This window comes from Cetorhinus maximus, chromosome 25, assembly GCF_964194155.1.
Source record: "Cetorhinus maximus chromosome 25, sCetMax3.hap1.1, whole genome shotgun sequence".
NCBI classification, from domain to species: domain Eukaryota; kingdom Metazoa; phylum Chordata; class Chondrichthyes; order Lamniformes; family Cetorhinidae; genus Cetorhinus; species Cetorhinus maximus.
In genome coordinates this window covers 11688979-11715795 of record NC_135903.1, presented here as the reverse complement: position 1 = coordinate 11715795, position 26817 = coordinate 11688979, and the positions used below count along the sequence as shown (strand labels likewise).

At 43.7% G+C, this 26817-nt stretch overlaps 1 protein-coding gene and 1 long non-coding RNA gene across 4 annotated transcripts in view; one reads left to right on the top strand and one right to left on the bottom strand.

Annotated features, from left to right (window-relative positions):
• LOC144667884 (sorting nexin-11-like) overlaps nt 1-26817 on the top strand; it is a 117181-nt gene that overhangs the window by 9763 nt on the left and 80601 nt on the right. For 2 of the 3 annotated variants that reach the window (XM_078529456.1, XM_078529457.1), the window contains exons 5-7: nt 4446-4532; nt 6819-6919; nt 7946-8044. In XM_078529456.1, the coding sequence (XP_078385582.1) occupies nt 4446-4532; nt 6819-6919; nt 7946-8044 (287 nt within the window). Of the gene's footprint in view, nt 1-4445; nt 4533-6818; nt 6920-7945; nt 8045-24467; nt 24714-26817 lie in introns of all 3 variants that reach the window. The other variant, XM_078529458.1, reaches the window with a different exon arrangement.
• Nucleotides 519-17056, bottom strand: LOC144667888 (uncharacterized). The gene is made up of 2 exons (XR_013573392.1): nt 16950-17056; nt 519-1017 (listed from the first exon to the last, which is right to left on the bottom strand). It is a non-coding gene; the product is annotated as an uncharacterized LOC144667888 (long non-coding RNA).

Genomic DNA, 26817 nt, shown 5'->3' with positions numbered 1-26817 from the left:
GAGTGTGATTAGAATGTGGAGCTTGCTACTACTTGAAGTAGCTGAGGTGAATAGCAGAGACGTATTTAAGGGGAAGCTAGACAACACAGGAGGGAGAATGAAATAAAAGGATATGCAGAAAGCATTAGATGAAGTAGGATGGGAGGAGGTGTGTGCTGCATAAACATCAGCACAGACTAGTTGGGCCAAAAGGCCTGTTTCTGTACTGTAAATTTTATGTAATTTGATATAATAACAGCTGAACCTGATCTTGTTTCCATTCAATGTCGTACACTTTGCTATGGCGTTTACAGCAGTCGGGATGGCCCACTGTTTTGTATCCTGTTATGAGCAGGATGGGAGGAATGTGTAGTTTATCTAGCCCCGCTACTCCACAGGCCGCACCACTAAATGTTTACTAAGTGCACTATGTACAAGTAAATGTACACTAAGTGTAAATGTTTAATTCACTCACCAAAATGGCCAATTCTTTACCTTCGCTACTGGTGGACCCAGATTAAAAGAGACTTTAATCAGGCTTCTTTCAATAAACTCAGAATGATTGATTTATTATAAAATGAAACTTCTTTTAAAAACAAGTTGCAAGAACTGGTTAACACACAATTTGTAATCTGGAAGTGTAACTATCTATCCCTTTTAAAATACACCAAAACAGACAAACACACACGCACACAAACAAACAAATAGGGTCTCTGCAGAGACTGGCGGTTAAAGAAAAACTTTATGAAAAGGATAAAGTTTGCAGGGTTTCAACATTGTCGATCTGGTGCTCCTTCATGTGAAGATGGATCGCTAGTCCCAGTAGATGGCTGAAGGTTCTCACCAACGGCGTGGAGGTGAATAGAGCCAGATCAATCCTTGGGATCTCCCTCTTGTCTCAGCATCTCAGGTTTCCAAATACAGACAAGTTCCACTGAGATGAGGATTCCTCACTGGATACTGATAACCACACTGTATTTCAGGCAAGGCAAGGAGAGCGCAAGTTGGGCAGCTTTCCCCTTCTCGGTTTATTCCCAACTGAGTTCAAAAAAACAAGTTCAGAACATAAAACTCATCTCCATCAGGTGATTTCCAGAAAATCACCAGGGCCTTTGCCTTTTAAACAGTTTTTTTTCCAGCAATTAATGTAATTACAGTTCAAATACGCAAATAGCTCTTCTCAAGTGCCATGCTGGTCATTTAGCTGAAGTCATGTGATTTCTTGGAAAAGGCATGCTTGCTCACAGCCCAAGGTGAACTTATGACCTTTTTAAAAATAAAATCCAGGTCAGTTCCCAAGTGTCCAAATAATGTAACGTTCTTCCAAACTTTAAAAGGAAATATAGTTCTTGAAGATATGGTTTCCCAACAATCCCCTATACCTAGCCCAGTAACACAGCTTAATTGTAATGCCCCACCTATTTTACTGCTCGCTAATTACATTTATTATGTATCTCACATTCCATACAAACTCATGGAAGACTAAGTAAGAGTGAAAACAAAGCTATATCTAAAACTTTACTGTCTGTATCCTAAATTGGACCTGTTCACCCATCACCCCTGTGCTCCCGACCTGCACTGGCTCCTGGCCCACCATAGTCTCATATTTAAAATTCTCATCCTTGTTTTCAAACCCCTTCATGGTCTCACCTCTCCCTATCTGGGTAACCTTCTCCAGCCCTACAACCTTACAAGATCACTGCACTCCTCTAAGTCCGACTTCTTCAACATCCCCAATTTTAATCAGTCTGCTGTTGTCAGCAGTACCTCAAATTCCCTGGGCCCTAAGCTCTGGAATTTCCTCCCTAAACTTCCCTATTCTACCTCCCTCCCCTCCTTAAATACTCTCCTTAAACCTACCTCTTTGACCAAGCTTTTGATCACCTGCCCTAATATTGCCTTATGTGGCTTGGTGTCAATTATTGTTTGATAACCCTCCTGTGAAGGTCCTTGTACTTTTTTTACTTCTTTAAAAGTAGCTGTTGTTCTTGGTGCAAGGTAAATGCGTTTATCAAATTCATGTTTGGCATTCCTCATCCCACAGACTGTAGGATTAACATTAAGTCTCTGACCAAACAGTTTAAAATCGCACATTTTTCACTCACATTGCTGCTTAACTGATGCTTGATTCTTATCTATCAGGTGACTTGGTTTCACAATCCAGTTGTGGTACATATGTGTGTAGTTATTGAAAGTTGTGAGTGTTGGTTTTGCATCTAGTGCACAACATGCAGGCTCACATAGTTCAAGTGCTGGGTTAGGTAGCATAACAGTTCTGTTACTTGACTAGTAACCCAAGGCCAGGGAGTGAGAGTTCAATTCCCACCATGAGGGTTGGCAGAAGAAAAATTGGAAATAAAAATTGATCACAAAACTGTTGTATTATTGTAAGAAACCCAACTGGTGCACTATTGTTCTTTAGGGAAGGAAACTGCATTTGGCTCTGAAGTGACCAAACAAGCTCCACCATCTTCTCAGAGTAACTATTAATGGGTAATAAATGCTGGCCTTGCCAGAATAAAATTTGAAACCAGTCACATTAAGGAGAATCAGACTGTGATAGTATCCAAGTCATAACCCGAGTCAATATGGGAACACACAATAAAACCTACTTATTGGTAATGAGTTCAATTTACAGGAAAACCACATGATTCTGCAAGGTCACACTCAATATCCAACCAATTTTTTTTTTCTGATCTTAATCCGCCACCAAAACTCTAGCTCCAGAAGTCCAGCATTAAGATTTAGCACAACCCACATGTTAAGTGAACTATTTATGTGATCAGAATGCCTCCTAGTTCGTGTTTTAAATCCTCTTGAGTAAAAATTTTTCATGCAGATGAGACTGGTGGCAATGCTGCTTAAGTTCTGGAAGCAGTTGTCAGTTTTTGTCCCTTCAGGACCTCAAGACCAGTCTGATTCTATCCGTTATCTTCAAAAGAAAGTTGACTTTCTTTGTATCTAAATTTTAGTTTGGAGGGGGGAGGCGGTGCTGTAATGGTTTTGTCACTGGACTAGTAATCCAGTGACCCAGGGTAAGCTCTCAGGATCCAGGTTCGAACCTCACCATGGCAGATGGTGAAATTTGAATTCCATAAAAAATATGATATTAAAAGTCTAATGATAACCATGAAACCATTGATTGTTGTAAAAACCCATCTGGTTCCCTAATGTCCTTTAGGGAAGGAAATCTGCCACCCTTACTTGGTCCGGCCTACATGTGACTCCAGACCCACAGCAATGTGGTTGACTCTTAAATACCCTCTGAAATGGTAATTAGGGATGGGCAGTAAATGCTGGCCTAGCCAGCAATGCCCACATTCCATGAACTAATAAAAAAGTTACATTTTATTTGTAATTTCTGTATTTTAATTGTAATTTTTTCAGGAATTTTTTTCAAATAATGTGTTTCAACAAATACCCTAATTATTGTTTTAGCCACATGGGAAATGGTGAAAGTGGAACTTAGCTCATTTCAGTTTCCAGAATCCACACCATATGATATACTGCCCAGTCCAAGTGTTAGTGGCAGTTTCAGAGTTGTCTCTTTATGGCCAAGTATGCATTAACTCCTTTTTCTCTTGCCACAGATGCTGCCTATTCTGTTGAGTATTTTCAGCATTCTCTGGCTTTAGTACAGATCCTAGCTGCAGGTTAGAGAGCAGCATTGACAGTACAGTTTCACTCAATTGGAGAATGGCACAAAATCTGAGGAGTAACTGAGGAATATTTTTGAAAGGTATTAAAAAGGCCACATTTATTGCATTATTTAGATCTCCTACTAAGGGTTGCATTTATATGGTGTCTTTAATTCAGTAAAACATTCCAAGTACTTCACAGGGGTGTTATCAAACAATTTGGACACTGAGCCACATGAGGAACTATCAGGGCTGTGGTCAATGAGATAGGTTTTAAGAAGTGTCTTAGAGAAGGAGAGAGAGGCAGAGGGGTTTAGAGATTGAATTACAGAGTTTACCACCCCGACAGCTGAAGGAACGGCCGGCTGTGGTGAAGTGAAGGAAATCAAGAATACGGAAGTAGTCAGAATTGGTAGAGCACAGAGATATCAGAGAGTTGTTGGATTGGGAGCTGGAGGAGGTTAAAGAAACAGGGTGCAGTAAAGGCCAAAGAGCCATTGGAAAACAAGGATGAGCATTTTAACATTGAGGTATTGCCAGACTCAGAGCCAATGTTGGTCAGTGAGCTCAGGGATGATGGGCGAATGAGATGGTGCGAGTTAGGATACAGGCAACAGAGTTCTGGATGAGTTCATGTTTAAAGGTGTCAAGCCAGCCAGAGGAGCATTGGAAATGTTGAATTTAGAACCAACAAAGGCATGGATGAGGGTTTCAGTAGCAGTTGAGCTGAGGCAGGAGCGGAAATGGGTGATGTTACAGAGGGGGAAGTAGCTTTACAAAGCCTTTCAGTTTGTGATGTGTTTAAGACTGAAACATTGTGTTTGGTAGGAATTCATCACTGTGCGAGTGCAGGATCCAAGAATCCAAGACCAGAGTTCCTGGAGTCCTTATGTGGATTATAAAATATTCCTTTATGTAAGTATGGTGCGTGTTGTTTGCTTGGATATGGTTCAAGTGTTTAAAATGCTCAAAGGATTTTATAGGGTAAATTTTTTTACTTATTTATTCTTTCAATGCCAGCATTTGTGGCCCATCCCTAATTGCCGTTAAACTGAGTGGCTTGCTTGGCCATTCAAGAGGGCAGTTAAGAGAGTTAACCACATAACTGGTTAACTGTAATTTTAAGTCACATATAGGCCAGACTGGGTAAGGATCGCAGATTTCCTTTTCTAAAAGACATTTCATGACAGTCAATGATAGTTCTCATGCTCACCATTACTGAGACTAGCTTTCAATTCCATATTTTTATTAATTGAATTTAAATTCCACCAGCAACCCACGTTCCCAGAGCATTAATGAGCCTGGGCCTTTGGATTACTAGTCCAGTGATATTCCAACTATGCCACTGTCTCCCGCTAAAGATGACACCTCCAACAATGCAGCACTCCCTCAGTACTGCATTGAAGTGTCAGCCTTATCTTGTTATGTTCAAGTTCTGGAGTGGAACCTGAACCAGAAACCTTCTAACTCAGGTCAATGTGCTCCCAACTGAGCCACAATCCAAACTTAAACTTATTTTCTCTGATCAGGGAATCAAGAACAAGGCGGCACAATCTTAAAGTTAGAGCTGGGTTATTTAGGAGTTAAATCAGGAAGGAGTTATTCTACATAAAGAGTGGTGGAAATCTATAATTCTTCCCTTCCATCCTCCAAAAAAGTCTGTGAATGTTGGTTGTCGATTGAAATTTTAAGGTTGCGATTGATGTATTTCAAGTTGGTGAGGATATCAAAGAATATGGAACAAGTTGGGAAAGTGGAGTTGAGGTACAGCTTAACTATGATCCGATTGAAGGACAGAACAGGCTCAAGGGACTGAATGGCCTCCTTCTGTTTCTGTGTTCCCTGTGATCCGTTCACGCTGACCCTAGCCTTTCATCAATCACAGTCGTGTGTGTTAGCAGGCTTGTCCCAGGTCTCTGCCATGCTGCAAGCTGGTTATTGGGAGGCAAACAAATTCAGTCCAGAGAGGAGACACCTTGGTAGTTTTTCTCCTGTGGGGCACCTCTACGCCTCTGATGGGATCTCTTCTTAGCAACATCCTACTTCTCTTCTCCATGAGTGCTTCTATGTCCACTTGGTAGCATTCCTGGTGACTCTGCTCTGGTCTCTGCATACAAAAACTCAGTAAAACAGGGACTGAAATTGTCTGTCTTGACTCCATGACTCAACTCTCAACGTGTGTTGCCACTTCTTCCCATCACCTTCTCCGCTCCCCCCGCCCCCCAAGCAATGAATGTGTTGGCTCTTGCTGTTGTGGCATATTTCCATAAATGGCAAGTACCATCAGTACTTTAGCTAAGCAGCAGTTTGTTATCGCATGTTTGTCCGGAGGGTAGGAGCAGCACCTGGAGTCTGCTCCTGTTATTGCCATGCTTGTGCACATCCGAGCAGGCATCATTGGACTGTGATCAGGAGCGGGCACCATGGCCTGTTTTCCTTGCCCCTAAAGCTAGTGGTGTTGGGGTTAATTACCGCGCCCCAGTCTTGCCCAAGCTTGGCTCTGATGACTCAGTAAAGACCCAGGATTGAACCTAAAACCATTTGGCTCTGTAAAGGTGTTTAGCACCACACTGTAATTGTCAAGAGGACCAGCGGTGACTTGAGGAGAAATTTTTATGCTGTGTAAAACCAAGTTACGGTGATCTGGACACACTGTGGAAGCAGATTCAATAATAACTTTCAAAAGGGAATTAAACATAAGGACATAAAAAGGAGCAGGCCATATGGCCCCTCGAGCCTGCTCTGCTATTCAATAAGATTATGGCTGATCTGATCTTGGCCTCAACTACACTTTTCTCCCTGTTTTCCATTACCCTTGACTCCCCTATAGTTCAAGGATCTGTCTATCTCAGCCTTGAAAATATTCAGTGACCCAGCCTCCACAGCTCTCTGGAGTAGATAATTCCATAGATACACAACCCTCTAAGAGAATAAATTCCTCTTCATCTCCATCTTAAATGGGCTAAATAATTGGATAAATGCTTGAAGGGGAAAGATTTGCAGGGTTATGTGGCAAGAACATGGAGTTGGCTTAATTGGTTAGCTCTTTAAAAGGGCTGGCACAGGCACAATGGGACGAATGACCGCCTTCCCCTACTGTATCGTTTTAGAATTCTGTGGCAGGAGGGAGTACAGATTGTTATTTTTGACTAACAAACAGTAACAAAGTTAACTGAAAGGCCATTTGCTGCTCTCTTTCAGACAAACAGTAAAGCTTTTACTGTAAAGACCTCCTGTGTGCGAAGACGGTATCGTGAGTTTGTGTGGCTGAGGCGCAGGCTCCAGAAGAATTCTGGATTGGTGTAAGTGCTGCTCCGAATACTACTACTCGCGTGGCACAGAGCACTAGAATTAACAGCGCTGAGCTACACGTAGAATGGTGGATGATTTGGAAACCAAGTCCCTCTAAAAAGGCATGGCATGCTATCCCGAGAATAATTTTGGGATCACACCTGCCGACCACTACTGACCCCACTGGAGTTTGAGCTACCAGTGGGAGGACAAGTCACTTGATACCTCATGGTGTCAGATGTGGCTCAGTTGGCAGAGCCGTGAGATCTTGTACATCCACCTGATAAGGTTGATGGTGTCTCAGTTTAAAATCTCATCCAAAAGACAGCACTTCTGACAGTGCAGCACTCTGTCAGTACTGGTACTGATTGCATCAGTTTGTAGCATGTGTTCAAGTCTCTGTAGTGGAACTTGAACTTACAACCTCTTGACTCAGGCAAAAGTGCTCTGCACTGAACCAAGCTATAGAGGGAAAATAACTGATTCCATTCATGATTTGAATTATCAGTGGCACTTGCATTGAGCTCAAAGACATTCACAGTCTTTGAGGACCCTGCCGGTATTGAACATGCTGCTTTGCCAGAACTTGGCGCTGACTCAGATTGCAACTCCCTTCTTATGGACTATCATCCCTCCTTTCCTCCTTCCAACCCTTCTCCTCACTCTGAAACCTGGGTAATTTTGGAGTCCAGCTTGCCTGCTTCTATTAAATCTTTTTTGTTTTAGAATTCAAACATCCTTTCTAATTGCACGTTTAGTGACTCCATCTCTCGCCCCACTCCAGTCATGACATTCTGATAATATACGAATCAAAGCGATTGTCGCATTCTCCTTTACCAAAATGTACAAGATTCCCTAACATAAAGGCAAAATACTGCGGATGCTGGAAATCTGAAACAAAAACAAAAAGTGCTGGAAAAACTCAGCAGGTCTGACAGCATCTGTGGAGAGAAAGACAGAGTTAATGTTTCGAGTTCGAATGACTCTGCTTCAGAACAGATTGTGTACAAAATTCCCTGTTGTTTTTATTTTCACAGACCTCTCCCAGAGCTTCCAGGCAAGAAACCATTTTTCCAAGTTAACGACAGTGAAGGTATAGAGAGAAGACGACAAGGTTTGCAGCAGTTTCTGGAAAAGTAAGTGCAGTATGAGGAGTGTAATGCTATTTGACTTAATCTGCATTGCTAAGGAACCCTTGTTAAGGCTTCGTATCTTGCTTTTATTCCCAGTTCTTGGCCTCGGGCAGGGTTTGATTCTGTACAGATAGACACAGATTTCAAGTATTTCAATTACTCGATTATTCTCCCTGTGTGAGATGAGACAGTGAGTGTTGGTAGGCGAATGAATCACAGGGTGATTGGGGATCATTGCTGAGTCCAAACTTTTTTTCACCCGTCCCCGTGACTCAAACTTGTACATCAGGGATTTGTGGATACCAATAATGACTGTGATCCTGCGGACAGAGACACTGCTGCCATTCTGGGTGAAATCTGCCACTCAGCGCAGATCAGGGATTGAGCCTGGGATTTTATACAGCTGTGTACCACATCATTTGAATCATTGGAGAGATCAGAGCACCAGAACTTTAAGGCATAGTGCTGGGCCCAAGAACATTTCAACAATAAAAATTTGCACTTTCATTAAAAGATCACGGGACAATTACTGTGAGGAAGGCAATCTGGCCCATCTTAATTAATTCATCAGGCATCCTATATTTCCCCTGTTTGCAACAATCGTTCCTTAAATAAATCCAGGATTTTTTCCTCCATTACACTGTCTAGAAGTTCACCCCATGTGTTAATGACTCCTAGTGTGAACAGAAACCTCCTGATAACAATCCTAAAATTGTCTTTTAATTGTTTGAACCTGTGCCGCCTTTTCCTGCTCTCATGATTTAAAGTCATAGCTGAACATGGTGAAACATCCCGAAGCACTCACGGAGGTTTTAAAATTAAAACCTCTTGGGAGAGGGGTTGGTATGCTGACTGATGATAGTGGTTTAAATCTACAACCTTTGACTCAGAACTAAAGTGCTACCAACTGAGCTAAACTGACAGTTACTTTAAATAGGCACACCCTGGTCATATTAGGTTAATTTGAAGTGAACACATGCTTAATATTTTATTTGGAGACTGAATTCCTTAAACCCTGAAGTGCCACAGAGCATTTGCTTGACATTGACTCTGTCCCAGATCCCCAGGGCAATGGGTATTAGCATGAATGGTGCCAACGCCCCACTACTTAGAACTGGCTTGTCTGCTCCACTGGGGACCAGAAATATTGGGAGACCCCGAGACAGTCACAGCCTTTAGTGAACATGTTGCTTTGTTACAACTGGGTATTGGACCCAGATTACTGCTCCCTTCCTGGGGGACTAACAGCCCCTCCGCTCTCCTCACCACCTTTCCTCTCCCCTCCCCCGCCACTTTCCACCTACCACTTTCCTGCCTCTTCCCCCCTCCCTGTCCCCCTTCCCCTCCCTTTCAGGGATCAGCTCGTCTGCTTCTGTTACAGCACCACTTTTACATTTCAGAATATAACCATCCTCTCTGATTGCACTGTTAGTGATTCAGTACCAGGAGGGTGTATTACTATATGACCTCTACTACCTATTTTGATTTCGCTAGCGTTGAAAAAAAATAATTTCAAGACTCAAAAGTTAAACTGATATTAATGAAGTTTCTAGTTGTTTTATTTGCTGTTTGGGGCACCATCTAGTGGCCGACTCTGACAGCATTGTCTGATGCTCAGCCACAAGCTCCAGGTCTAAATTTTGTTTCTGTGCTGTTTTAAACCATTGCTGTTTGGAAACAGTGCTAAAAATTGTTGTGTATTAAAAAAACAAAAAATTCTGCTTGAAACTTTGAACAAGAGTTTAAAATTTCTGTTTGTCTTTATTCAAGTTGTTAATCTGGTTGCAGAGTTGATGTTCGGGTGTTCTGGCAGGTATCCATTGTCGGGCCTGGTTTTATTTCTTTATTCATTCACTGAACGTGGCAGTTGCTGGCAAGGCCCAGCATTTAATGCTCATCCCTAATTACCCTTGAGAAGATGCTAGTGATCTGGCTTCTTGAACTGCTGCAGTCCATGTGGTGGGAGGGAATTCCAGGATTTTGACCCAGCTACGATAAAAGAACGGCGATATATTTCCAAGTCAGGATGATGTGTGACTTGGAGGCGAACTTGCAGGTGATGGTCTCCCCAAGCGCCTGCTGCCCTTGTTCTTCTAGGTGGTAGAGGTTGTGGGTTAGGGAGGGGCTGTCAAAGAAGCCTTGGTGAGCTATTGCAATGCATCTTATGTCTGATACACATGGCTGCCATGGTGTACCGTTAGTGGATGGGTGCCGATCAAGCAGGCTGCTTTGTCTTGGATAGTGTTGAGCTTCTTAAGTATTGTTGGAGCTGCATTCATCCAGGCAAGTGGAGAGTATTCCATCACGCTCCTGACTTGTAGCTGGTGCTGGCTTTGGGGAGTCAGGAGGTTAGTTAATCAGCACAGAATTCTCAGTCTTTGAACTGGTCTTATGGCTACAGCGTTTATGTGGCTGGCCCAGTTAAGTTTCTGGTCAATGGTGACCCCCAGGATGTTGACTGTGTGGTTTGATGACAGAATTCCATTGAATGTTAAGGGGAGGTGGCTAGGCTTTCTCTTGCTGAAATTGGTCATTGTTTTGACACTTGAGTGGTGTTAATGTCACTTACCAATTATCAGTCCAAGCCTGAATGTTACTTAAGTCTTGTTGCATGCAGACTTTATTATCTGAGGAATTGTGAATGGTGCTGAACATTGTGCAATCATCAGCGAACATCCCCACTTCTGACCTTATGATGGAGGGAAGATCACTGATGAAGCAGCTGAAGATGGTTGGACCCAGGATGCTGTCCTGAGGAACTCCTGCAGTGACTCCAGCCAGTAGAGAGCTTTCCTCCTGATTTCCATTCACTTTAGTTTTACCAGGGCTCTCAGAGATTTGAGCACAAAATCTTGGCTAGCATTCCAGTGCAGTATTGAGAGTGTATGCACTCTTGGTGGCGTTGACTTTCATTTGAGTCATTAAACCAAGGTCCTGCCTACCCTCTTGAGTGGATGGAAAAGATCCCACAGCAACTTTTCAAAGAGGAACAGGAGAGTTCTCCCTGATTGATTTGACAATATTTAACTCTCAACCAACATCACTAATACAGATTATCTTTTCATTATCACATTGCCGTTTGTGGGAGATTGCTGTGCACAGATTGGCTGCTGTGTTTCCTACATTACAACAGTGACTGCGCTTCAAATGCACTTGATTGGCTGTAAAGCACTTTGGGACATCCTGATGTCGTGAAAGGCGCTATAGAAATGCAATTCTTCCTTTCTTTCCAAGTTTTTTATGAAGTGTAAATGGAGCTGGGATTTGTAGCTGTAGCTTGAGAAATCTGTCCCATTTGTGGTCTGTGCTATTGAATGCAGAAAGTTCAACAGTGGAACACATGCACTGGATTAAGGATGCAGAGTTTGTTGAATCAAATATTTGATTAAGTTGTTTTATTGTCCATTGCTTCTTTACCTGATGTCCACATGTGCACTTTCCAATAGCTGTTGCTGAATCAGGAACAGGCGTCCCATTTGATTCTTCCCTCACCTCCCTATCTCAGAAGTATTAATATAGTTGTGCAGCCCATATGAGCACCCTAGCTAAGCTTAACTAACTCATAACAGACCAGGAATTGAAGTTGGAGTTTCCTTGACCGGCTCAGTCTAGTGTTTGCCATTGTATACAAAATGAAGAATAGGTAGGCACACAGCCATATTTCGGGTTGCCCACTCCTGGTTCATTAGATTACCTCCTAACTTCCAAGTGGAGAGGCAGTGTTGTAGCGATAATATCACCAGACTAATAATCCAGAGGCCCAGGCTAATGCTCTGGGGACATGGGTTCGAATCCACCACGGCAGCTTGTGGAATTTAAATTCAGTTAATAAATCTGGAATTAAAAAGCTAGTCTTGGTAATAGTGACCATGAAACTATTGTCAATTGGTTCACTAATGCTCTTAAGGGGAGGAAATCTGCCATCCTTATCTGGTCTGGCCTACATGTGACTCCAGAGCCACAGCAATGTGGTTGACTCTTAACTGCCCTATGAAATGGCTTAGCAAGCCACTCAGTTGTATTAAACCGTTACAAAGTAGAAAAAGAATGAAACCGGACGGATCACCCGGCACCAGAAACAACAGCAAACCCAGCCCTGACGATCCTGCAGGGCCCACCTTACTAACATCTGGGAGCTCGTGCCAAAATTGTGGGAGGTGTCCTACAGGCTAGTCAAGTAACAACCTGACAGTCATACTCATGGAATCATACCTTACAGACAATTCCTATTCTACTGGAATTTTTCGAGGATGTAACTAGTAGAGCTGATGAGGGGGAGCCAGTGGATGTGGTTTATTTGGACTTTCAGAAGGCTTTCGACAAAGTCCCACTTAAGAGATTGGCATGTAAAATTAAAGCTATTGGGATTGGGGGTCGTGTATTGAGATGGATAGAAAACTGGTTGGCAGACAGGAAACAAAGAGTAGGAATAAACGGGTCTTTTTCCGAATGTCAGGCAGTGACTAGTGGGGTACCGCATGGATCGGTGCTGGGACCCCAGTTATTCACAATATATATTAATGATTTAGATGAGGGAACTAAATGTAATATCTCCAGATTTGCAGATGACACAAAGCTGGGTGGGAGGGTGAGCTGTGAGGAGGATGCAGAGATGCTTCAGTGTGATTTGGACAAGCTGAGTGAGTGGGCAAATGCATGGCAGATGCAGTATAATGTGGATAAATGTGAGGTTATCCACTTTGGTAGCAAAAGCAGGAAGGCGGATTATTATCTGAATGGCTATAAATTGAGAGAGGGGAATGTGCAACGAGACCTGGGTGTCCTTGTACACAAGTCGCTGAAGGTAAGCATGCAGGTGCAGCAGGTGGTAAAGAAGGCAAATGGTATGTAGGCCTTCATAGCCAGAGGATTCGAGTACAGGAACAGGGATGTCTTGCTGCAATTGTACAGGGACATGGTGAGACCACACCTGGAATATTGTGTTGCAGTTTTGGTCTCCATCTGAGGAAGGATGTACTTGCTATAGAGGGAGTGCAGCGAAGGTTTACCCGACTGATTCCTGGGATGGCGGGACTGACATATGAGGAGAGATTGAGTCGGTTAGGATTATATTCTCTGGAGTTCAGAAGAATGAGGGGGGATCTCATAGAAACCTATTAAATTCTAACAGGACTAGACAGGGTAGATGCAGGAAGGATGTTCCCGATGGTGGGGAAATCCAGAACCAGGGGTCACAGTCTGAGGATATGGGGTAGACCATTTAGAACTGAGATGAGGAGAAACTTCTTCACCCAGAGTGGTGAGCCTGTGGAATTCGTTACCACAGAAAGTAGTTGAGGTCAAAACATTGTATGTTTTCAAGAAGGAGTTAGATATAGTTCTTTGGGCGAAAGGGGTCAAAGTATATGGGGAGAAAGCAGGAACAGGCTATTGAGTTGGATGATCAGCCATGATCATAATGAATGGCGGAGCAGGCTCGAGGGGCCGAATGGCCTACTCCTGCTCCTAGTTTCTATGTTTTTATGTCCCAGACATCACCATCCCTGGGTATGTCCTGTCCAACCGGCAGAACAGACCCAGCAGAGGTGGCTGCACAGTGGTATACAGTCGGGAGGGAGTTGCCCTGGGAGTTCTCAACATCGACTCTGGTCCCCATGAAGTCTCATAGTATCAAGTCAAACGTAGGCAAGGAAACCCGATTACCACCTACGGTGCCCCCTCAGCTGATGAATCAGTACTCCTCCATGTTGAACACCACTTGGAGGAAGCACTGAGAGTGGCTAGGGCACAGAATGTACTTTGGGTGAGGGACTTCAATGTCCATCACCAAAAGTGGCTCGATAGCACCACAACTGGCTGAGCTGGCCAAGTCCTAAAGGACATAACTGCTAGGCTGGGTCTGTGGCAGGAGGTGAGGGGATCAACAAGAGGGAAAAACATACTTGACCTCATCCCCAGCAATCTACCTGTCGCAGATGTATCTGTCCATGATGTATTGGTAGGAGTGACCTTGTGGAGGCGAAGTCCCACCTTCACATTGAGGATACCCTCTCTCATGATGTGTAGCACGACCATGGCTAAATAGGATAGATTTTGAACAGATCTAGCAACTCAAAACTGGGGATCCATGAGTCCCTGTGGGCTATTAGCAACAGCAGAATTCTATACAACACAATTTGTAACGTTATGGCCCGGCATATCCCCCACTCTACCATTACCATCAAGCTGGAGGATCAACCCTGGTTAAAACAAAGTGTGCAGGAGGGCATGCCAGGAGCAACACCAAGCATACCTAAAAATAAGGTGTCAACCTGGTGAAGCTATAACACAGGACTACTTGCGTGCCAAACAGCATAAACAGCAAGTGATAGACAGGGCTAAGCAATCCCACAGCCAACGTGTAATGTAGATGTAAGCTCTGCAGTCCTGCCACATACAGTCGTGAATGGTGGTGGACAATAAAGCAACTCACTGGAGGAGGAGACTCCACAAATATCCCCATCCTCAATGATGGAGGAGCCCAGCACATCAGTGCAAAAGATAAGACTGAAGCATTTGCTACAATCTTCAGCCAGAGGTGCCAAGTGGATGATCCATCTTGGCCTCCTCTAGAGGTCCCCAGCATCATAGATGCCAGTCTTCAGCTAATTCAATTCACTCTACGTGATATCAAGAAATGGCTGAAGGCACTGGATACTGCAAAGGCTATGGACCCTGACAACATTCCAGCAATAGTACTGAAGACTTGTGCTCCAGCACTTGCCGCACCCCTAACCAAGCTGTTCCAGTACAGCTACAACACGGCATCTACCCGGCTATGTGGAAAATTGCCCAGGTATGTCCTGTATACAAAAAGCAGGCCAAATCCATCCTAGCCAATTACCGCCCCATTAGTCTATTCTTGATCATCAGTAAAGTACATGAAAGGGTCATCAACAGTGCTATCAAGGGCACTTGCTTAGCAATAATCTGCTCACTGATGACCAGTTTGGGTTCTGCTAGGGCCACTCAGCTCCTGACCTCATTACAGCCTTGGTTCAAACATGGACAAAAGAGCTGAACTCTCAAAGTGAGGTGAGAGTGACTGCCCTTGATATCAAGGCAGCATTTGAATGAATGTGGCATCAAGGAGCCCTAGCAAAACTGGAGTCAATGGGATTCAGGGAAAATTCTCTGCTGGCTAGTCATACCTCGCTCAAAGGAAGATGGTTGTGGTTGTTGGAGGTCAGTCATCTCAGCTCCAGGACATCACTGCAGGAGTTCCTCCGGGTAGTGTCCTCGGCCCAACCATCTTCAGCTGCTTCATCAATGACCTTCTCTCCATCATACATCAGAAGTGGGGATGTTCACTGATGATTGCACAATGTTCAGCACCATTTGCAACTCCCCAGATACTGAAGCAGTCCGTGCCCATATGAAGCAAGACCTGGACAACGTTCACGCCACACAAGTGCAATGACCATCTCCAACAAGAGAGAATCCAACCATCTTCCTTGACATTCAATGGCACTACCATCACTGAATCCCCCGCTATCAACATCTTGGGGTTTACCATTGACCAGAAACTGAACTGGACTAGCCATATAAATACTGTGGCTACAAGAGCGGATCAAATGCGGGGAATTCTGTGGCGAGTAACTCACCTCCTGATTCCCAAAAACCTGTCCACCATCTACAAGGCACAAGTCAGGACTGTGATGGAATACTCTCCACTTGCCTGGATGAGTGCAGCTCCATCAAAATTCAAGAAGCTTGACACCATTCAGGACAAAGTAGCCCACTTGATTGGCACCCCATCCACCAGCTCCAACATATACTTCCTCCACCACCGACACACATTGGCAGCAGTGTGTACCGTGTGCAAGATGCACTGCAGCAACTCACCAAGGCTCCTTTGACAGCATCTTCCAAACCCATGACCTCTACCACCTAGAAGGACAAGGGCAGCAGATGCATGGGAACACCACCACCTTCAAGTTCCCCTCGAAGCCACACACCAATCTGACTTGGAAATATATCGCCATTCCTTCACTGTTGCTGGGTCAAAATCCAAAAACTCCCTTCCAAACAGCACTGTGGGTGTACCTACAGCATATGGACTGCAGCGGTTCAAGAAGGTAACTCAGCACCACCTTCTCAAGGGTAATTGGGGATAGGCAATAAAATTCTGGTTTAGCTAGCGACACCCACGTTCCGTGAAAGAATACAAAATCTATCCTTGCCTGCCAGCCAAACTGCCTTTTTCTCTGTCCCATTTCCAATATTTTTGTTACTAATGAACACAAAAATGTTCAAAGAAAATGTGAAAAAAATACACAATTTGTATTTTAACGCCCAAATAATTTTTCTCCTGGGTTACTTAACTTAGCGTTCAGTATTTAATTTCTGTAGACTCCAGGTCAAGCCTGGAGGATTGGCAACTCCTAGCTATGCTTCTCCTGAGACCTGTGACCACCTCCCATTGGAATGTCTTCAAGCACTTCAAGTATAATTAATTATTTAAAGTGCTGTCACCTGTTATGTAGACAATAGGCAGCTATTTTGTGTAAAGCAAGATCTCACATCAGTTGTGTGAAAGGCCATCTATTTTGTGTTTTGGTGAGAATGGTCGGTGGCGAAGTCTGTACCATTTTTTTTGAATTGTGGAAAGGATCTTTAACATCCACTTGAACAGGCTTCAGGTTTAACAACTAACCTGAAGACCAGGACCTCCAACAATGCAGCACTCCCTCAGTACAGGAGTAACAGTCTGAGGTTTTGTGTTCAAGTCTTGGATTGGGGCTGGAACCCACAATGTTCTGACTCAGACAAGAATGTTATCAACAAGAGAGCGACTGCCAAAAGCAACGACTTGATGATTCCACAAAAAATGGTACACATGCGTCTTATTATCCGTGGAGCCCAGTTTCCTCATACTAGCAATTAAGAGGACAGAATGGGGGCTTACCTCTGAGTTTAATCCCTGTTTACAGAACATGTGTGCGGAATGCCATCGATGCTTTCTTCCTGCAGTGCACAGCCGACAGGAAACTGCTTCAATTGTCAAACTGGCAGTGATATTTAGCAGGAGGCGAATTCCTTTCGCTGTGTACTCTGCACTTAACATAGTTGCCATGGAGATTGGGATTTCTGGCATTTTGTCCAAAGATTGGAAGGGGGGGGGATGGGCAAACGGTGGTCATGTGGGGGGTGGTGTTCATGTGCGGTTATTCAAAAGACACTAACGGTAAGATAAAGCCATCGATTTTGAGAATGGAATGGGAAGGCGGGAAACTGTAACGATGCAGCCACAGGATACTCGGCCTTAATCTGCAACATTCAGCCACGATCTGAAATCATTTATTTTATAAATCATGGAGGGCGAAGAAACCCCAAGCATTTACCATTTGAGTGGAACCTGTAAGAGGAGCAAAAATGACTGCAACAAAAGATTGAGGTTTGATAATCAGCAACAAGGAAATCAAGTGTAAAGGAACTGGAAATGCTGGAAATCAGAAATAACAAAACAATGCAGGAAATGCACATCAGATCTGAAAAGATAAAAACAAGGTTAATGATTTGGGTGAAGGTCTTTCACCAGAATCTATTTTAGAAGCAAGACCATTGATTTTAAATTTTCATGGAATAATGAAATGCTAGCCCCAAAACACCAATTTAAAAATCCTGGAATCCTATGTAATTAAAGACCAAGTTTGACTTTATTCTGTTCCCGTAAATCAATGACCCCGATTAAAAGCCTTTCAATTGCATGCAAAAGACCAAGGAATCTAAAATGTTTCTTTTTATATAAAGGTACTTTGGTGTTAGCATCCCACAACTGGCTGAAGCACCAATGAGAAATTTTCCAAATTCAGCAAGGCTCGCATGGACAATTCACTTACTCCACACTGTCCCTGGCCCCAGGACCTTTAGCCCCATGTATTCAGTCGTCAGATCCAAAGCAATAAACTGTTTCCCCCACTTTTCTCCTAATGTTCAGTTTCCCCAGGTGAATGCCTGCCAATTACTAATTTGTAACTAGCAACCAGGAGGGGTGTGAAAAATAAAGACTTGCATTTATGTAGTGGACCACCACAGGACATCTCAAAGTGATTTACATCCAATTAAGTACTTTGAAATGTAGTCACTGTTGTAATGTTGGAAACATGGCAGCTAATTTGCACATAGCAACCTCTTCTGTCCTTTCTCCTTTCAGGTGCTCATTACAACCTAACTCTTTGACCAAGTGTTTGGTCACCTGTCTTGATATCTCCTGCTGTAGCATTGTGCCAAATTTTGTTTGATAACATTCATGTGAAGTGTCTTGGGACATTTGACTATGTTAAAGATGCTCTATAAGTCAAGTTGTTGCAGGTTTTCATTAATCCTAATTGAATCACAGAATTGCACAACACGGGACCATTCAGCCCATCGTGCCTGTATTTTAAAGAACTATTCAAATCGTCCCACACCCTGCTCCTTTCCTATAGCTCTGCAAATTTTTCCTTGTTAAGTATGTATGGAGTTCCCTCTTTGAAAGCTGCTATTCAGTCTGTTTCCACCACCCTTTCAGGCAGTGAATTCCAGATCATTATAATTTACTGCATTTTTAAAAAATGGTCTTCCTCAATTCCCCTCTGGTTCTTCTGCTAATTTTTATGAAGTGTGTATCCTCTGGTTACTGACCCTCCTGTCAGTAGAAACAGTTTCACATTACTTACTCTTATCAATGTCACTCATAATTTTGAACACAGAGATAAAAGCAAAATACTGCGGATGCTGGAAATCCAAAACAAAAACAAAAATACCTGGAAAAATTCAGCAGGTCTGGCAGCATCGGTGGAGAGGAGCACAGTTGACGTTTAAAGTCAACAACTTTAGATCATGAACTCTCTCCTCCATCCCCACCCCCTTTCCGATTTTCCCCCTCCTTTTTGTTTTTTCCAATAATTTATATAGATTTTTCTTTTCCCACCTATTTCCATTATTTTTAAATGTATTTCCATCCATTGTTTTATCTCTACCTTTTAGCCTTTGTCGATTCCTTCGCCCCGCCCCACCGGGGCTATCTGTACCTTGCTTGTCCGGCTTTCCACCCTTAATTAGCACATTCCTTTAGATAATATCACCACCTTCAACACCTCTTTGTCCTTTTGTCTGTGACATCTTTTGGTTATCTCCACCTATCACTGGCCCTCTACCTAGCTCTTCTTGTCCCAACACCACCCACCTAAACCAGCTTATATTTCACCCCTTCTCTATTTTTAATTAGTTCTGTTGAAGAGTCATGCGGACTCGAAACGTCAACTGTGCTCCTATCCGCAGATGCTGTCAGACCTGCTGAGTTTTTCCAGGTATTTTTGTTTTTGTTTTTGTCATAATTTTGAACACCTCTTTTAAATCTTTCTTTAAACTCTGTTGCTTTAAGGAGAATATAACTGAAGTCTCTCAGCTTCTCAACACATAATAGAGTATGGAAGTTAGCAGGGAAAGGAAAAAAAACTCTTATTTAAGAACTGAACCTTCAGCAAGCAGTTACAATTGGACTTTCCAGACAACCCACTTGAAAGCCAGACTGTCTGAAATGAAACTCAGTTGCAGCGTCCTTGCCTAATAGCAAACATTAGCCTTCTTTTAAAACATCTTTTCTATTCCAGACAACAACTCAACAACAAGGTTTTAAGCATCTTCCATTTTCTTTTAATGATCCTGTGAAACACTTCCAGCTACTGTGAGAAAATGCCAGCCTCTGACAGGATGACCCATGCTTAGAATAATGTTAATCGAGGTAGCGAATGTGTTTGGATCTGCGCCAATGATCCACAACCAACACGGCTATGGCTTTGAAGCACCTGTCTTTTTATTTTTTATTTTATTACCCTTTCTTCCTGACTCTGAGGTACAATTCCAGAGGTATGGTTGCTACTTTACCCAAGAGACTGTTACTTCACTGCAGTACTGAGGGAATTGGAGGCACCATTCTTTGGATGAAGCATTAAACCGAGACCCCCATCTGCCATCTCTGGTGGATGTTAAATATCCCTCAGCACCATTTCAGATTAGAGCAGGGGAATTCTCTCCCATGTCTAGACCATTATTTATCCTTCAACCAAAGTCATTTTAAAAAAAGATTATCTGGTCATAATCACATTGCTGTTTGTGGGATCTTGTTGTGCACAAATTGGCTGCCACATTTCCTACATTACAACAATTATGACTGCACCTCAAAAGTACTTCATTGGCTTTGAAGTGTTTTGGGACATCCTGAGGTCGTGAAAGTTGCAAATTAAATGCAAGCTCATTCTTTAACTTCCTACCTATCAGGAAGGTGAAATTATTGTAGCTGGGTGTGAGGGGGTGTAAGAGTTCTTAAGATCCTTTCACTGATTTGGCACCTAATGGTACCATGTGTATGGATGCTATTGTGTCAGTTGATCCTTGATATAGGAAACAGGTCTGAAATGGACAAGTATGCTGCTGAAATGGTTATCCCTTAGCTTTTTTGTTCCATTCCTTGTTAAATCATTCTCACCTCCACCAACTAGTGACTGTACCCCTGGAAAGGGTGGGTTGGGAAGGTACACATGCTGCTTTGGGATTGAGTTGGCTCCAATGTGACCCATCAGGTAGTAGACTCAGTAATCTTGGCACTTTGAGCCAATCAGGAATCTTGAAAAAAGTTTACAGGGCTGTGTGAAAGAGCAGGAGAGTGGGCTTAACTTGATAATTCTGCCAAAGAGCTGGCGCCGACATGATGAGCTGAATAGCCTCCTTCCATGCTAACGAAGCAGACTAAAGTACTCCAGGGTACTATTGATGATTGCCTATCTGGATCATTAATGGGACCTGGACTACACTGGTGGATGGAATTGTTCCTACTCGACTCCATATATGTGTGCAAAACAATGTTCTAACAGGTTGGATGGTCCCTAGGTGGACAAGCAGTAGGATATTTATCAATGCTTTGAGTTGCAGGACTGAAGTACAAATACGTACAGAAGCTAATAAACTGGGGTTTTCTGCATAGAGCAGAGAAGGTTAAGGGTTTTTTTAAGTAGAGATGTCCAAAATTATGAAGGATTTTTGATAAAGTAAAAAAGGAGAAACTGTTTCCTCTAGCAGAAAGGTCGGTAACCAGAGGACACCGATTTATGGTGATTGGCAGAAGAATCACAGAAGATGAGGAAGAATTACTTTATGCAGTGAGTTGTTGTGATCTGGAATGCGCTGGTGGAAGCAGATTCAATAGTAACTTTCAGAAGAGAATTGGAGCAATACTTGAATGCAAAAACCAAATCACAGGGCCATGGGGAAAGAGCGGAGGTGTGGGATTAATTGGATAATGCTTTCAAAGGGCTGTCACAAGCATGATGGGCTGAATGGGTCTTCTCTGCTGCATCATATTGTGATTTAATGTTTTATGTTGTTAGGCCACATTTATTTAGCTGTTCGATCTCCAGCAGGACCCAGCCTGCCCCTAAACTGGACCCAATGGCAACGTGCTCCCTGGAGTTCAGCAGTGGTGGGGGGGGTGGTGAATTGTGTCTCCATGGGAGAAAGAGGGCTTTCCAAACCAGGAAAACAGAACCCCTTCCTCTGTAACCTTCTTTGGAAGTTCAGAAACAGTGATAGATTGGTGTGCTAGATTTAAAAGTAAAATTGCCATCATACACCAATCCTGGATAGGTCTCTGCCGGCATTACTTTGCAGTCTTCCACTCAGTGTGTCACCTTATCTCTTGCCTTTATTTTCTTCATTTATGGGATGTGGGCGTCGCTGGCTAGGCCAGCATTTATTGTCCATCTCTAATTGCCCTTGAGAAGGTGGTGGTGAGCTGCCTTTTTGAACCGCTGCAGTCCATGTGGTGTAGGTACACCCACAGTGTTGTTAGGAAGGGAGTTCCAGGATTTTGACACAGAGACAGTGAAGGAACGGCGATATATTTCCAAGTCAGGATGGTGAGTGGTTTGGAGGTGAACTTGAAGGTGGTGGTGTTCCCATATGTCTGTTGCCCTTGTCCTTCTAGACGATAGTGGTTGTGGGTTTAGGAGGTACTGCCGAAAGAGCCTTGGTAAATTCCTGCAGTGCATCTTGTAGATGGTACACACTGCTGCTACTGTGCATGGGTGGTGGAGGGAGTGATTGTGGAAGGGGTGCCAATCAAGTGGGCTGCTTTGTTCTGGATGTTGTCAAATTTCTTGTGTTGTTGGAGCTGCACTCATCCAGACAAGCGGAGAGTATTCCATTATACTCCTGACTTGTGCCTTGTAGATGGTGGACAGGCTTTGGGGAGTCAGGAGGTGAGTTACTCGCCACAAGATTCCTAGCCTGTGACCTGCTCTTGTAGCCACAGTATTTATATGGCTGGTCCAGTTCAGATTCTGGTCATTGGTAACCCACAGGATGTTAATAGAGGGGGATTCAGCGATGGTAATGCCATTGAATGTCAAGGAGCGATGGTTAGATTCTCTCTTGTTGGAGATGGTCATTGTGTGGCACGAATGTTACTTGCCACTTGTCAGCCCAAACCTGGATATTGTCCAGGTCTTGCTGCATTTGGACATGGACTGGTTCAGTGTCTGAGGAGTCGCGAATGGTGCTAAACATTGTGCAAACATCGCCACTTCTGACCTTATGATGGAAGGAAGCTTCTGTCAAGATGAGGAGCGCTGGAAGTGATGATGCCTTTGATGTGGAGGCTGAATTCTTAACTCTGTTACTCTTTTTCTAACATTTTCCTCTCGATGTGCCCCTGGTGGAGTTCTCAATTTTATGGGGCAAGTCCTTTCTTCAGCAGGGATATAATCTTGGGCATTTGGTTCTACCTGACTCAGTCCCATGGCATATTGAGGCATTTCCCTTTTAAGCCATCAGGGGGAGCTGACTGCAGAATACGCTGTTATGTAGATCCTCTGGACATTGAGGTAAAATCAAAGATAAATAATATTTTCACAACAAACCTAGGTTGCTGCAGGGCATATCTATGCCTCATGCAGCTGCTCCTAAGACTGATAGATTTCTGGAACTCTCCCAGCAAATAGGCTTCCCTTCTTTTCTTCCTTGCTTATAACAAACAATTTAAAAAAAACCACAAGAACCAGTACAACTTAACAGTCTCTGCAAACCTCTAACTTTTTTGCTGCTTTGGCCTGTTGGCTTTACTCGATGCCCATTTGGAATAGGCAGCTACAAAGTTGAATTCCTTGATTGGAGGACCATGGATTGAGATCTTGATCAGGTTCTCCAGCGACTTGCTGGTCAGTGAGTTCCCAAGTTTGGTCCTCAACATGTGTTGTCTGCTGAACACTCCCACCAGATCTGCAGTGGGAATCGGCAAAGCCAGGTACCGTTCCGCCAGTGAACTGACCATGGGAAACATCAGTTTCTGCTTGAGCGCAAGCTCGCACACATCCTTGGCGCTGGTGAGTGCATGAACACCAGGCTGAGACTCTACAAAGTTCATGAAGCTGACCAGCTCCTGTTTGCAGCTCATCTCAAAATCGTCTTTGTCACTCTCGTCGGAAAGTGAGGACAGGTAATCAGTCACAGTTTGGATATGCCTGTTCTTGGAGTCGGAGGCATGTGCGGGGTCGAATATGGCAGTCATCGCTGTCATGGTGGCTGAATCCTTGGTTTCCGAGAACCTGGCCTTAAGGTCACGTGTGAGAGTTTCGAGGAAGGTCCTACAGGTGCTTTCTGCCTCTGTCCTCTGGCGGCGGCCTCCTTTTATCCAGTGATTCTGAAATATAAAGGAGCAGTCAGAGAGGCTGTCATCCCACATGTTGGGTGGCAGTGCAGCCAAGAGGCTCTTGAGCATCTCGCCGGTTCTTTCAGCACTCAACTTATTAATTGTGGTGACCGTTGATTTCAACAGGGCGTGCACAATTGAGAAGTCAACATTGGAGGTCTGGTAACTTTTACACAGAATGAACATCTGATGGAGAATGTCAGCCAAAAAGTGACTACAATGCAAAAATTTGTAGGTGCACATGGTCTTTGCTAGTCCAGCACCTCTGGCTGACCGACTGTTCTGGAGTGCTGAGACAAGGTTGCCAAAGTTGCGGATTACAGCTTCAACTGATGCTCTGACTGTAAGCCACCTGGATGGAAAGATATCCTTGAAAGGGCTGCTCTGTTTGTGCGTGTCTCTCAGTATTTTTTGAATGGCCTCAAGACCATCCCTGTTCTTTGGCAAATTGATAAAGTGTTTATAAACAGAGTCGAGAGTTTGTTGGTATTTCACCAGGTAAGGGACAGTGTCTGCAGCAGACACGCTGCTGAGAGCTAATCGATGAGCAATGCAGTGGATGGATAAGAGCCCAGGTGCCTGTGCCTTTAACTGAGTGACCACACTGTTTTTGCATTCAGCTGTGATAGCAGTGCCATCAATTGCAAATCCACACATCTGTTTCATGTCTAGATCTTTCTCTTTGAGCAAGTCAACTAACTCTGCCGTGATCTTCTTTGCTGTGACCTCTTCCTGCAGTTTTTTGACCGCCAAGAAGTATGTTTTGGGCTCGTATCCTCCTGTAACGTGCTCAATGATTCGGAGGTACAGGAACAAGCACGGCTCAGTGAAACAGTCTTCAGATTCATCGATCAGGATACTGAAACAGTTACTAGACCGCGCCCTTTTCAGGATTCCTTCATCCGTCACTTCAGCGATGGCCTGCTGGAATTCCTCGATTGACTCATTGTAGGAGACGAGCTTGTCCGAGTGAAGTCCAGACAGGTCAGTGAGACCTTGAATCACGCACAACTCATTCAGAGCTTCTGTTGAGGAATTGGGGATCATCTCTTTGGCCGCAAAATACACATTGCGAAGAGCGCACGTTGCAGCTAGCTCAGCCTTTTTATAGCATTCCTCTTGGACCTTGACTTCAGCTGTATTTTTTTTGGCAGAGTGCAGGCCTCCTGTGTAACTGTTCTCACCTGAAGTGTTGAAACAGAATAGAAAATATATATAGTTAAACTTTCATAGAGATTCTGCCACATGTTGGGCTGTGGGTTTCATGTGCCTTGAGTGCTCTGTGCACCTTGCTTAACCGTTCTTTATGTTTGAGCCTGGACCACTAAGCCTAGCTTTTTGTAATTGTAGTTGTATTAACGCTGATGGTAACACATTCATTTTAATCAGGTTAAGATACGAACATACATATGAAAAGACCTATCAATCCATCAGGCCTGCTCCATACAGATGTGCAGACACTTCCCATCCCACCATGTAATTCTCCGAAGGTAGAAAAACGCAAACCCATTTGGGGAAAGAACCTGGAAAATTCCTCTCCAACCTCCCCCACCTACCTACCTCACTGCTCATGTTATCGAAATGAATCCAGGAGATAACCCTGGAATGGGCTGATGTTACCAGGTACCTACCTCTTGTGCCAGGTGATCTCTGCCCAAGCCAGAAACCAGTTCAGCTCTAGCTTTAAGGAATTCAGTGAATTAGCATTCACCATAGCCTGTTCCTTACGTGCAAGGGTGGCAAGCCACCAATTTCAACTATACAAGGTTGTGTCTTTGAGGCTGAGTAGCAATCTCCCATAATGCTCACTAATGCATTTAAACAGTAATGATTGGAAAATTGTGGCTGCAGTGTTGGTATCACACATCTATACACATGCAACTTGTGGAGGGAGTCATTGGCTATTGAACAGGAGCTGAGCTCAGTTGTAGTACCTCCACTGCTGCATCTGACTGAAATCAATTAACTCAGCACAAATTGTAAAAGGCGCCTGGGACCTTCTGAAAGGTGCGGCATTTTACTTCAAGCAGTGCCAGGGCTCATATCATCAAGGGGGTTCATGTTTAGACTTTAATGAGTACAGAGACCACCATTAATTCCAATTCCTATGTTTATTTGAGCTAAAGTCTAGTTGAGGAACACAGGAACAGAAGGAGATCATTCAGTCCCTTGAGCAATTCCACCATTTAATTAAATCATGGCTAATCTGTACCTCAACACCATTCATTTGCCTTTCATCCATATCGCTTAATACCTTTATCCAAAAAATATCTGTTGCTCTCAGTCTTGAAATTTTCAACATCCACAGCCTTTTGGGGGAGGAGAGTTCCAGAATTCCCTACACTTTGTGTGAAGAAGTGCTTCCTGACATCACCTTTGAATGGCCTGGCTCTAACTTAAGGTAATGCCCCCCTTGCTCTGGATTCCCCACACCTGAGGAAATCATTTCTCTGTATCCACCCTGTTAAATCCTTTTCTCAATTTAAAAAGTTTAATTAGATCACGGCTCAGCATTTCAGAGTCAAGCGAATAAAATCCAAGTTTATGTAACCATCCTCATAACTCTAAGCCCCAATATCATTCTGGTGAATCTGCCCTATACGACCCCCTCTGGAGCCAACCTATCCGTCCTGGGAGGCACTGCCCCGAACTGAACACAATACTCCAGATAGGGTCTGACCAAGGTTTTGTACGACTACAGCAAAGCTCCTTCAATTTTTATTCCAGCCCCCTTGACATAAAGGCTCAGGTTCTATTAGCCTTTTTGATTATTTCATGAACTAACTCAGCACTGACCAGAAATTGAACTTATTTTTCATTACTTGTTCTCAGAATGTGGATGATTCTGATAAGGCCACATTTACTAGCCATCCCAAGCAGTAAAAATCAACCATGCAGTATGGACTGGAGTCGTGTGCAGGCCAGACTGAGTAGGGGTAGCAGGTTACTTCCCTGAAGGGCATGAATGAACCAGTTGGGTTTTTATGACGACCTAGCAGTTTTTCTGGCTCTAGCCCACTAATGACCAGACTGGGGCCGTCTGGCTGTGTACCACACAGGGCAGTGGATTTGCTAAGAAAGGTGGACT